At 44.1% G+C, this 12,444-nt stretch overlaps 1 protein-coding gene across 1 annotated transcript in view; it reads left to right on the forward strand.

The window, feature by feature from the left end:
* Nucleotides 1-12,444, forward strand: part of LOC109885960 (annexin A5-like) — a 55,042-nt gene that overhangs the window by 38,357 nt on the left and 4,241 nt on the right. Inside the window, exons 14-21 of the mRNA XM_031815988.1 lie at nucleotides 1,473-1,520; nucleotides 5,047-5,131; nucleotides 5,222-5,316; nucleotides 7,006-7,119; nucleotides 7,204-7,294; nucleotides 7,426-7,505; nucleotides 9,683-9,733; nucleotides 12,011-12,104. Coding sequence (XP_031671848.1) covers nucleotides 1,473-1,520; nucleotides 5,047-5,131; nucleotides 5,222-5,316; nucleotides 7,006-7,119; nucleotides 7,204-7,294; nucleotides 7,426-7,505; nucleotides 9,683-9,733; nucleotides 12,011-12,104 — 658 coding nt within the window. The remainder of the gene's footprint in view (nucleotides 1-1,472; nucleotides 1,521-5,046; nucleotides 5,132-5,221; nucleotides 5,317-7,005; nucleotides 7,120-7,203; nucleotides 7,295-7,425; nucleotides 7,506-9,682; nucleotides 9,734-12,010; nucleotides 12,105-12,444) is intronic.

Consider the following 12,444-nt stretch of genomic DNA (forward strand, 5'->3'; position numbering starts at 1 on the left):
CAAAGGGGCCCCACAAGGGTGCGTTCTCAGCCCTCTCCTGTACTCCCTGTTCACCCATGACTGCGTCGCCATGCACGCCTACAACTCAATCATCAAGTTTGCAGACGACACAACGGTAGTAGGCTTGATTACCAACAACGACGAGACGGCCTACAGGGAGGAGGTGAGGGCCCTCGGAGTGTGGTGTCAGGAAAATAATCTCTCACTCAACATCAACAAAACAAAGGAGATGATCGTGGACTTATAAGGAAACAGCAGAGGGAGCAACCCCCCTATCCACATCGATGGAACAGCAGTGGAGAGGGTGGAAAGCTTTAAGTTCCTTGGCGTACACATCACTGACAAACTGAAATGGTCCACCCACACAGACAGCGTGGTGACGAAGGCGCAACAGCGATTTCACTACACCCAAAATAACATCTGCTAAATATGTGAATGTGACAAATACAATTTTATTTTATTTGAATTACATTTAAATAAAGTATTTTTGATTAAAAATACAAACATTTAGCAAAGCTCAAAAAATTATACTCTAAAAAGGAAAATGTTTAAAATATATTTGTTTGTTGTTTATCAGTATGTTTAGCTGACATAATGTAGCGGCTGCATGAAGGTGTCTGTAGTAGAATACAGGTGGTATAAACCAATAGGGACACTAAACGCTTCCCAGATAAAATGTTTAGAGGACAGTTAATCAAGCTGTGGATAAGAAGCTAGTTATGGGTGAGCTGTGGGTGAGCTGTGGGTGAGCTGTGGATAAGAAGCTAGTTATGAGTGAGCTGTGGGTGAGCTGTGAGTGAGCTGTGGGTGAGCTGTGGGTGAGCTGTGAGTGAGCTGTGGGTGAGCTGTGAGTGAGCTGTGGGTGAGCTGTGAGTGAGCTGTGGGTGAGCTGTGGATAAGAAGCTAGTTATGAGTGAGCTGTGGGTGAGCTGTGGGTGAGCTGTGGATAAGAAGCTAGTTATGAGTGAGCTGTGGGTGAGCTGTGGGTGAGCTGTGGGTGAGCTGTGAGTGAGCTGTGGATAAGAAGCTAGTTATGAGTGAGCTGTGAGTGAGCTGTGGGTGAGCTGTGATTGAGCTGTGAGTGAGCTGTGAGTGAGCTGTGAGTGAGCTGTGGATAAGAAGCTAGTTATGGGTGAGCTGTGAGTGAGCTGTGGGTGAGCTGTGGGTGAGCTGTGATTGAGCTGTGAGTGAGCTGTGGGTGAGCTGTGGGTGAGCTGTGGGTGAGCTGTGAGTGAGCTGTGAGTGAGCTGTGGGTGAGCTGTGGGTGAGCTGTGGGTGAGCTGTGAGTGAGCTGTGGTTGTTGAAGAACATATTCTATAACTGTTGTATGAATGGAAACATGCAGTGTTTTCTTCATGACTTTAAAAGTGGAACACGTTTTGAAGCGTTTGGCTGGTCTGGATGTGATTCTAAGTGTGTTTCTCTTTTCAGACACCTCCTCCTCCTAATCAAACCAACGTTTCTCTTTTCAGACACCTCCTCCTCCTAATCAAACCAACGGTCACCAATCTACCACAATGGTAAGTTGACTTCCCTGAAGACCCCTCTACAGTGGAACGTTTCACTGCCCCACCTGGAGGATTCTGATGTTCAACTTTCCATTTCTCCCTGTAATGTGACACGCTATCAGCAGCACAGCCCATGAGACTGTCATTAAATAATCATTAGCTAAACAACATGAACACAGAACAATAGACAATATCAACACAGAACAATAGACAATATCAACACAGAACAATAGACAATATCAACACAGAACAATAGACCGGTAGAATGGAGGGAGGTCATTATAGAATAGGTTATTACACTAGACCAGTAGGTTATTACACTAGACCAGTAGGTTATTACACTAGACCAGTAGAATGGAGGGAGGTCATTATAGAATAGGTTATTACACTAGACCAGTAGGTTATTACACTAGACCAGTAGAATGGAGGGAGTTCATTATAGAATAGGTTATTACACTAGACCAGTAGGTTATTACACTAGACCAGTAGGCTATTACATTAGACCAGTAGGTTATTACACTAGACCAGTAGGTTGTTACACTAGACCAGTAGGTTGTTACACTAGACCAGTAGGTTATTACACTAGACCAGTAGGTTGTTACACTATACCAGTAGGTTATTACACTAGACCAGTAGGTTGTTACACTAGACCAGTAGGTTATTACACTAGACCAGTAGGTTATTACACTAGACCAATAGGTTATTACACTAGACCAGTAGGTTATTACACTAGACCAGTAGGTTATTACACTAGACCAGTAGGTTATTACACTAGACCAGTAGGTTATTACACTAGATCAGGAGGTTATTACACTAGACCAGTAGAATGGAGGGAGTTCATTATAGAATAGGTTATTACACTAGACCAGTAGGTTGTTACACTAGACCAGTAGGTTGTTACACTAGACCAATAGGTTATTACACTAGACCAGTAGGTTATTACACTAGACCAGTAGAATGGAGGGAGATCATTATGGAATAGGTTATTACACTAGACCAGTAGGTTATTACACTAGACCAGTAGATTATTACACTAGACCAGTAGGTTATTACACTAGACCAGTAGAATGGAGGGAGTTCATTATAGAATAGGTTATTACACTAGACCAGTAGGTTGTTACACTAGACCAGTAGGTTGTTACACTAGACCAATAGGTTATTACACTAGACCAGTAGGTTATTACACTAGACCAGTAGAATGGCAGGGAGATCATTATAGAATAGGTTATTACACTAGACCAATAGGTTATTACACTAGACCAGTAGGTTATTACACTAGACCAATAGGTTATTACACTAGACCAGTAGGTTATTACACTAGACCAATAGGTTATTACACTAGACCAGTAGGCTAGTACACTAGACCAGTAGGTTAGTACACTAGACCAGTAGAATGGAGGGAGATCATTATAGAATAGGTTATTACACTAGACCAGTAGGTTAGTACACTAGACCAGTAGGTTAGTACACTAGACCAGTAGAATGGAGGGAGTTCATTATAGAATAGGTTATTACACTAGACCAGTAGGTTATTACACTAGACCAGTAGGTTATTACACTAGACCAGTAGGGTTTCCATCCCAGTGAAATTGGTTCCCATCCCAGTTAAATTTGTTCCCTTACCAGTTAAATGGGTTCCTATCCCACTTAAATGCGTTCCCATCCCGGTTAAATCCAAGTTAAATGGGTTCCCATCCTGGTTAAATTCAAGTGAAATGGGTTCCCATCCCAGTTAAATGGGTTCCCATCCCGTTTAAATCCAAGTTAAATGGGTTCCCATCCCAGTTAAGTCCAAGTCAATGTGGGTTCCCAGTGCATTTTCAACTCTTCTGATGATTTTCTCACAAATATTTTGTAATGCTTCTGATGAAAGACAATTCTAGTTTCTAGAAAACCACACTGCTATAGACAGTTGGAGGCCTTCTAATGAAAACCAGCCCTCTTTATTTCTAGAAAACCACAGTGTGTGTCTCTGTGTGTGTGGAGCAGAGGGGCTGTATTTGGGGAAGTCAGTATGAGTCATGTGTGTGGGCCTTTCTTCAGACAGGGTGGGGCTCTGCCTCCTCTCTCTCTCTCTCTCTTCCTCCTCTCTCTCTCTCTCTCACTCACTCACTCACTCACTCACTCACTCACTCACTCACTCACTCACTCACTCACTCACTCTCTCACTCTCTCACACACACACACACACACACACACACACACACACACACACACACACACACACACACACACACACACACACACACACACTCACACACAAAGAGCGGGGGAGGGAGAAGTTGTAAACCGGACACTGATAGTTTGAGTAAACAGTAGATAGTGTGTTTACTGATGTCATTAATCAGATGATCTATGACAGATGCTTCCTGCCACATCGATACGTAGTGTAGACTGGGATTCCACCACTTTATACTGTCAACAGGTTCATAACATTAGTAGACTGGGACTCCACAACTTTATACTGTCAACAGGTTCATTACATTAGTAGACTGGGACTACACCACTTTATCAACAGGTTCATTACATTAGTAGACTGGGACTACACCACTTTGTCAACAGGTTCATAACATTAGTAGACTGGGACTCCACAACTTTATACTGTCAACAGGTTCATTACATTAGTAGACTGGGACTACACCACTTTATACTGTCAACAGGTTCATAACATTAGTAGACTGGGACTACACCACTTTGTCAACAGGTTCATTACATTAGTAGACTGGGACTACACCACTTTATACTGTCAACAGGTTCATAACATTAGTAGACTGGGACTACACCACTTTATCAACAGGTTCATTACATTAGTAGACTGGGACTACACCACTTTATACTGTCAACAGGTTCATTACATTAGTAGACTGGGACTACACCACTTTATACTGTCAACAGGTTCATTACATTAGTAGACTGGGACTCCACCACTTTATACTGTCAACAGGTTCATTACATTAGTAGACTGGGACTACACCACTTTGTCAACAGGTTCATTACATTAGTAGACTGGGACTACACCACTTTATCAACAGGTTCATTACATTAGTAGACTGGGACTACACCACTTTATACTGTCAACAGGTTCATTACATTAGTAGACTGGGACTACACCACTTTGTCAACAGGTTCATTACATTAGTAGACTGGGACTACACCACTTTGTCAACAGGTTCATTACATTAGTAGACTGGGACTACACCACTTTGTCAACAGGTTCATTACATTAGTAGACTGGGACTACACCACTTTATACTGTCAACAGGTTCATTACATTAGTAGACAACTGTACCCACAGTCCTCTCTGGTCTACCCTGGACTACATTACCCACAGTCCTCTCTGGTCTACCCTGAACTACTTTACCCACAGTCCTCTCTGGTCTACCCTGAACTACATTACCCACAGTCCTCTCTGGTCTACCCTGAAATACTTTACCCACAGTCCTCTCTGGTCTACCCTGAACTACTTTACCCACAGTCCTATCTGTTCTACCCTGAACTACATTACCCACAGTCCTCCTATGTGTCTGGTCTCTGATAGGCTGGTCGAGGCAGTGTGAGAGCCAGTGGAAACTTCAACGCCAACCAAGATGCAGAGATACTCTACAAGGCCATGAAGGGACTGGGTCAGTGGTGTGTGTGGTCTGAATGTGATGCAAAGTGAGGGAGTAACCATGGCACCAAAGATTTGACTATGGTGTTTGTTGTTACCATAGGAACCGATGAGGATTCCATCATGAAGTTGTTGACGTCTCGTAGCAACAGCCAGAGACAGCAGATCAAAGCTGCATACAAGACCCTTCATGGCAAGGTCAGAACACAACCACAATATAACCACAATACAACCACAACCACAATATAACCACAATACAACCACAACCACAATGCAACCACAACCACAATGCAACCACAATACAACCACAATACAACACAACCACAATTCAACCACGGCACAACCACAAAACAACCACAATACAACTACAACCAAAATACAACCACAATACAACCACAACCACAATACAACCACAATACAACCACAATACAACCACAATACAACCACAACCATCATACAACCACAATACAACCACAACCACAATACAACCACAACCACAATACAACCACAATACAACCACAACCACAATACAACCACAATACAACACAACCACAATACAACCACAACACAACCACAATACAACCACAATACAACTACAACCACAGCCACAATACAACCACAATACAACCACAACCATAATACAACTACAACCATCATACAACCACAATACAACCACAACCACAATACAACCACAACCACAATGCAACCACAATGCAACCACAATACAACCACAACCACAATACAACTACAGCCACAATACAACCACAGCCACAATACAACCACAGCCACAATGCAACCACAACCACAATACAACCACAATTCAACCACAATACAACCACAACCACAATACAACCACAACCACAATACAACCACAACCTCAACACAACCACAATACAACCACAACCACAATACAACCACAATACAACCACAACCACAATACAACCACAATATAACCACAACCGCAACCACAATACAACCACAACCACAATACAACCACAATACAACCACAACCACAATACAACCACAACCACAATACAACCACAATATAACCACAACCACAATACAACCACAACCACAATACAACCACAATACAACCACAACCACAATACAACCACAACCACAATACAACTACAACCACAATACAACCACAATACAACCACAATACAACCACAATACAACCACAACCACAATACAACCACAACCACAATACAACCACAACCACAATACAACCACAACCACAATACAACCACAACCACAATACATCCACAACCACAACACAACCACAATATAACCACAATACAACCGGAACACAACCGGAACACATCCATAACACATCCATAACACATCCATAACACAACCATAACACATCCATAACACAACCATAACACAACCATAACACAACCATAACACATCCCTCATCAGCTGATATCTCAAAGTGCTGTACAGAAACCCAGCCTAAAACCCCAAACAGCAAGCAATGCACGTGTAGAAGCACGGTATTTCTCCATATTTCTCTCTCTCTCTCCTCTCTCTCTCTCTCTCCCTCTCTCTCTCCCTCCTCTCGTCCTCCTCTCTCTCTCCCTCCTCTCGTCCTCCTCCCTCTCTCTCTCTCTCTCTCCCCTCTCTCTCCTCCTCTCTCATCTCTCTGTCATCTCTCTCTCCTCTCTCTCTCTCTCTCTCTCTCCCTCCCTCCCTCCCTCCCTCCCTCCCTCCCTCCCTCCCTCCCTCCCTCCCTCCCTCCCTCCCTCCCTCCCTCCCTCCCTCCCTCCCTCCCTCCCTCCCTCCCTCCCTCCTCTCCTCTCCTCTCCTCTCCTCTCCTCTCCTCTCCTCTCCTCTCCTCTCCTCTCCTCTCCTCTCCTCTCCTCTCCTCTCCTCTCCTCTCTCCAGGACCTGGTAGGTGATCTGAAGGGTGAACTGGGGGGAAAGTTTGAGACTCTGGTAGTGGCTCTAATGACTCCGCCCATCCTCTACGATGTGACATCACTACGGAACGCCATCAAGGTATTTTACCCAGGACTAGTGATGTCATATCCTGTGAGTGACGGTGTGATGTCATAGTGACTGTGTGTTGATGTCACGGTGTAGGGGGCGGGGACCGATGAGAAGGTGCTGATTGAGATCCTGTCTTCTAGAACGGCCCAGCAGATTAAGGACATCACTGCTGCCTATCGCCAGGGTAACACACAGATACACACACACACACACACACACACACACACACACACACACACACACACACACACACACACACACACACACACACACACACACACACACACTGACTCACTGATTGTGTGTGTGTTCCAGAGTTTAATAAGAACCTGGAGGAGGATGTAACAGGAGACACGTCAGGTCACTTCAGGAGACTGCTGGTCATCCTGCTACAGGTGAGGGGTCAGAGGTCAGGGGAACATAGATCTGGTATATATAGATGTGTGGGACAGAGATCTGTACGAGCCAAAAGTTTGGACACACCTACTCATTCAAGGGTTTTTCTTTATTTTTACTATTTTCTACATTGTAGAATAATAGTGAAGAAATCAGAACTCTGAAATAACACATATGGAATCATATGGAATCATATGGAATCATATGGAATCATGTAGTAACCAAAAAAGTGCCTTGATGACAGTTTTGCACACTCTTGGCATTCTCTCAACCAGCTTCATGAGGTAGTAACCTGCAGTAAAAAAATGTTTTAACCTTTATTTGACTTCAGTTAAGTCAGTTAAGAACCAATTCTTATTTTCAATGACGGTCTAGGAACAGTGGGTTAACTGCCTGTTCAGGGGCAGAACGACAGATTTGTACCTTGTCAGCTCGGGGATTTTAACTTGCAACATTTCGGTTACTAGTCCAACGCTCTAACCACTAGGCTACCCTGCCTCCCCTAACAGGTGTACCTTCTTAAAAGTTCATTTGTGGTATTTCTTTCCTTCTTAATGCATTTCAGTGACAAGGTAGGGGTGGTATACAGAAGATAGCTCTATTTGGTAAAAGACCAAGTCCATATTATGGCAAGAACAGCTCAAATAAGCAAAGAGAAACGACAGTCCATCATTACTTTAAGACATGAAGTCAGTCAATCGGGAAAATTTCAAGAACTTTGAAAGTTTCTTCAAGTGCAGTTGCAAAAACCATTAAGTGCTATGGTGAAAATGGCTCTCATGAGGACCGCTACAGGAAAGGAAGACCCAGAGTTACCTCTGCTGCAGAGGATAAGATCATTAGAGTTACCAGCCTCAGATTGCAGCCCAAATAAATGCTTCACAGAGTTCAAGTAACAGACACATCTCAACATCAACTGTTCAGAGGAGACTGCGTGAATCAGGCTTTCATGGTCGAATTGTTGCAAAGAAACCACTACTAAAGGACACCAATAATAAGAAGAGACTTGCTTGGGCCAAGAAACACGAGCAATGGAAATTAGACTGGTGGAAGTCTGTTCTTTCTAGTCTGAGATTTGTTTTCAAATTTGAGATTTTTTGTTCAAACTGCCATGTCTTTGTGAGACACAGAGTAGGTGATTGGATGATCTCTGCCTGTGTGGTTCCCACCGTGAAGCATGGAGGAGGAGGTGTGATGGTGTGGGGGTGCTTTGCTGGTTACACTGTCAGTGATTTATTTAGAATTCAAGTCACACTTAACCAGCATGGCTACCACAGCATTCTGCAGCGATACACCATCCCATCTGGTTTGCACTTAGTGGGACTATCATTTGTTTTCAACAGGACAATGACCCAACACACATCCAGGCTGTGTAAGGGCTTTGTGACCAAGAAGGAGAGAGATGGAGTGCTGCATCAGATAACCTGGCCTCTACAATCACCCGACCTCAACCCAATTGAGATGGTTTGGGATGAATTGGACCGCAGAAAGAAAAGAAGCCAACAAGTGCTCAGCATATGTGGGAACTCCTTCAAGACTGTTGGAAAAGCATTCCAGGTGAAGCTGGTTGAGAGAATACCAAGAGTGTGCAAAGCTGTCATCAAGGTGATGGGTGGCTACTTTGAAGAATCTCAAATATATTTTGATTTGTTTAACACTTTTTTTGGTTACTACATGATTCCATATGTGTTATTTCATAGTTGTGATGTCTTCACTATTATTCTACAATGTAGAAAATAGTAAAAATAAAGAAAAACCCAAACTTGTCCAAACTTTTGACTAGTACTGTAGACAGATATAGATGTGTGGGACGTAGATCGGACATATATAGATGTGTGGGACATAGATCTGACAGATATAGATGTGTGGGACATATATCTGACAGATATAGATGTGTGGGACATAGATCTGACAGATATAGATGTGTGGGACATAGATCTGACAGATATAGATGTGTGGGACATAGATCTGACAGATATAGATGAGTGGGACATAGATCTGACAGATATAGATGTGTGGGACATAGATCTGACAGATATAGATGTGTGGGACATAGATCTGACAGATATAGATGTGTGGGACATAGATCTGACAGATATAGATGTGTGGGACATAGATCTGACAGATATAGATGTGTGGGACATAGATCTGACAGATGTGCCCTCTCTCCTCTCAGGCCAGCAGACAGCAGGGGGTACAGGAGGGGAACATAGAGGCTGACGCACAGGTAAGAGAGTGTGTGTGTGTGAGTGAGAGAGAATCACATGTCTATCTCTGAAATATGTGATAGTAATCAGGTTTACTGCTCAGTCACAATGACTTCTTTGACTTGTGTTCTGCTCAGGGGTGTGTGACAAAGTGTCTGTGTGTGATGGTTATGTGTGTGTAGAATAACACTCCTCACACAGCCACCCCTTGTGTAAGTGTGTGTGTGTTGGTGTGTGAGAGAGAGACAGAGGGTGTGTTGGTAGTGATACCCAGAAGTGTTAAATGCTTCCATCTAGTGGGCATACTTTTTTTATTTCACCTTTCATTTAACCAGGTAGGCTAGTTGAGAACAAGTTCTCATTTACAACTGCGACCTGGCCAAGATACAACAACACAGAGTTACACATGGAAGAAACAAAGATACAGTCAATAACACAATAGAAAGTCTGTATACAGTGTGTGCAAATGTCGTGAGGAGGTAAGGCAATAAATAGGCCATAGTAGCACTTTTTTGAAAAATGTAAGCCAGAGATTCATTTGCGGTCTGGAGGGGTGAACATCTCCAGCTCTGACTGCAGCTGGGAGGAAAAAAAGTCGCTAAGTCGCTAAGTTGGCAACACTGAAAGTTAGTGAGGGAAATATGTCTCCAGCTTCAGCGATTTTTTTGCAATTCGTTCCAGTCATTGGCAGCAGAGAACTGGAAGGAAAGGCGGCCAAAGGAGGTGTTGGATTTGGGGATGACCAGTGAGATATACCTGCTGGAGCGCGTGCTACGGGTGGGTGTTGTTATCGTGACCAGTGAGCTGAGATAAGGCGGAGCTTTACCTAGCAAAGACTTATAGATGACCTGGAGCCAGTGTGTTTGGAGACGAATATGAATCGAGGGCCAGCCAACGAGAGCATACAGGTCGCAGTGTTGGGTAGTATATGGGGCTTTGGTGACAAAACGGATGGCACTGTGATAGACTGCATCCAGTTTGTTGAGTAGGGTGTTGGAGGCTATTTTGTAAATGACATCGCAGAAGTCGAGGATCGGTAGGATAGTCAGTTTTACGAGGATATGTTTAGCAGCGTGAGTGAAGGATGCTTTGTTGCGAAATAGGAAGCCAATTCTAGATTTCATTTTTGGATAGGAGATGTTTAATATGAGTCTGGAAGGAGAGTTTATTGGGGCGGCAGGGTAGCCTAGTGGTTAGAGCGTTGGACTAGTAACCGAAAGGTTGCAAGTTCGAATCCCCGAGCTGACAAGGTACAAATCTGTCGTTCTGCCCCTGAACAGGCAGTTAACCCACTGTTCCTAGGCCGTCATTGAAAATAAGAATTTGTTCTTAAAATAAAGGTAAAATAAAAAATACAAAAATTACAGTCTAACCAGACACCTAGGTATTTGTAATTGTCCACATATTCTAAGTCAGAGCCGTCCAGAGTAGACGGGCGATCAGTTGAAGAGCATGCATTTAGTTTTACTAGCATTTAAGAGCAGTTGGAGGCCACGGAAGGAGTGTTGTATGGCATTGAAGCTCGTTTGGACGTTAGTTAACACAGAGTTCAAAGAAGTGCCAGATGTATACAGAATGTCGTCTGCGCAGAGGTGGATCAGGGAATCACCAGCAGCAAGAGTGACATCGTTGATGTATACAGAGAAATGAGTCAGCCTGAGAATTGAACCCGGTGGCACCCCCATAGAGACTGTCAGAGGTCCAGACAACAGGCCCTCCGATTTGACACACTGAACTCTGTCTTAGAAGTAGTTGGTGAACCAGGCGAATGTAAAGTCAATGTATTTAACCTCTAATGTAAAGTCAATGTATTTAACCTCCAATGTAAAGTCAATGTATTTAACCTCCAATGTAAAGTCAATGTATTTAACCTCCAATGTAAAGTCAATGTATTTATCCTCCAATGTAAAGTCAATGTTCAGTTCAGTTCCAAAATCCAGAAAGAAAATCCCCAAGTCAGTAAACATCCAGTGGGGAAATGATCCCAGGCTTGATGTGACCAGTTCAGCCTGAGAAAGAAGTCCACAAAGTTAAACTTATTTTGATAATCAACACAATGTCCCTTCAGTCTTGTGTGGAACTGAGAACTGGGTTTTTAAACCAACAGGTTATTTAGAGACCAAACATTTGTGACAACAACAGATGTAGAGCTTCATACAGCATGTCAGATCTTTGACTGTGTGTGTGTGTGTGTGTGGGTGTGTGTGGGTGTGTGTGTGTGTGGTGTGTGTGTGTGTGTGTGTGTGTGTGTGTGTGTGTGTGTGTGTGTGTGTGTGTGTGTGTGTGTGTGTGTGTAGACTTTGTTCTCTGCAGGAGAGAAGAAGTTTGGGACCGATGAAGAACAGTTCATCACCATCCTGGGGAACAGGAGCACTGAACACCTGAGGAGAGGTGGGGGGGTGAACACCTGAGGAGAGGTGGGGTGGGGTGAACACCTGATGAGAGGTGGGGGGGTGACCACCTGAGGAGAGGTGGGGGGGGTGAACACCTGAGGAGAGGTGGGGGGGGACACCTGAGGAGAGGGGGGGGGGGGTGAACACCTGATGAGAGGTGGGGGGGGGGGTGACCACCTGAGGAGAGGTGTGTGGGGGGGTGAACACCTTAGGAGAGGTGTGTGGGGGGGTGAACACCTTAGGAGAGGTGTGTTTGTGGGGGGGGGGGGGGGTGAACACCTGAGGAGAGTTGGGGGGGGGGGGGTGAACACCTGAGGAGAGGTGTGGGTGTGGGGGAG

The sequence above is a fragment of the Oncorhynchus kisutch genome, unplaced genomic scaffold (genome assembly GCF_002021735.2).
Source record: "Oncorhynchus kisutch isolate 150728-3 unplaced genomic scaffold, Okis_V2 scaffold721, whole genome shotgun sequence".
In the NCBI taxonomy this organism is placed as follows: Eukaryota; Metazoa; Chordata; class Actinopteri; order Salmoniformes; family Salmonidae; genus Oncorhynchus; species Oncorhynchus kisutch.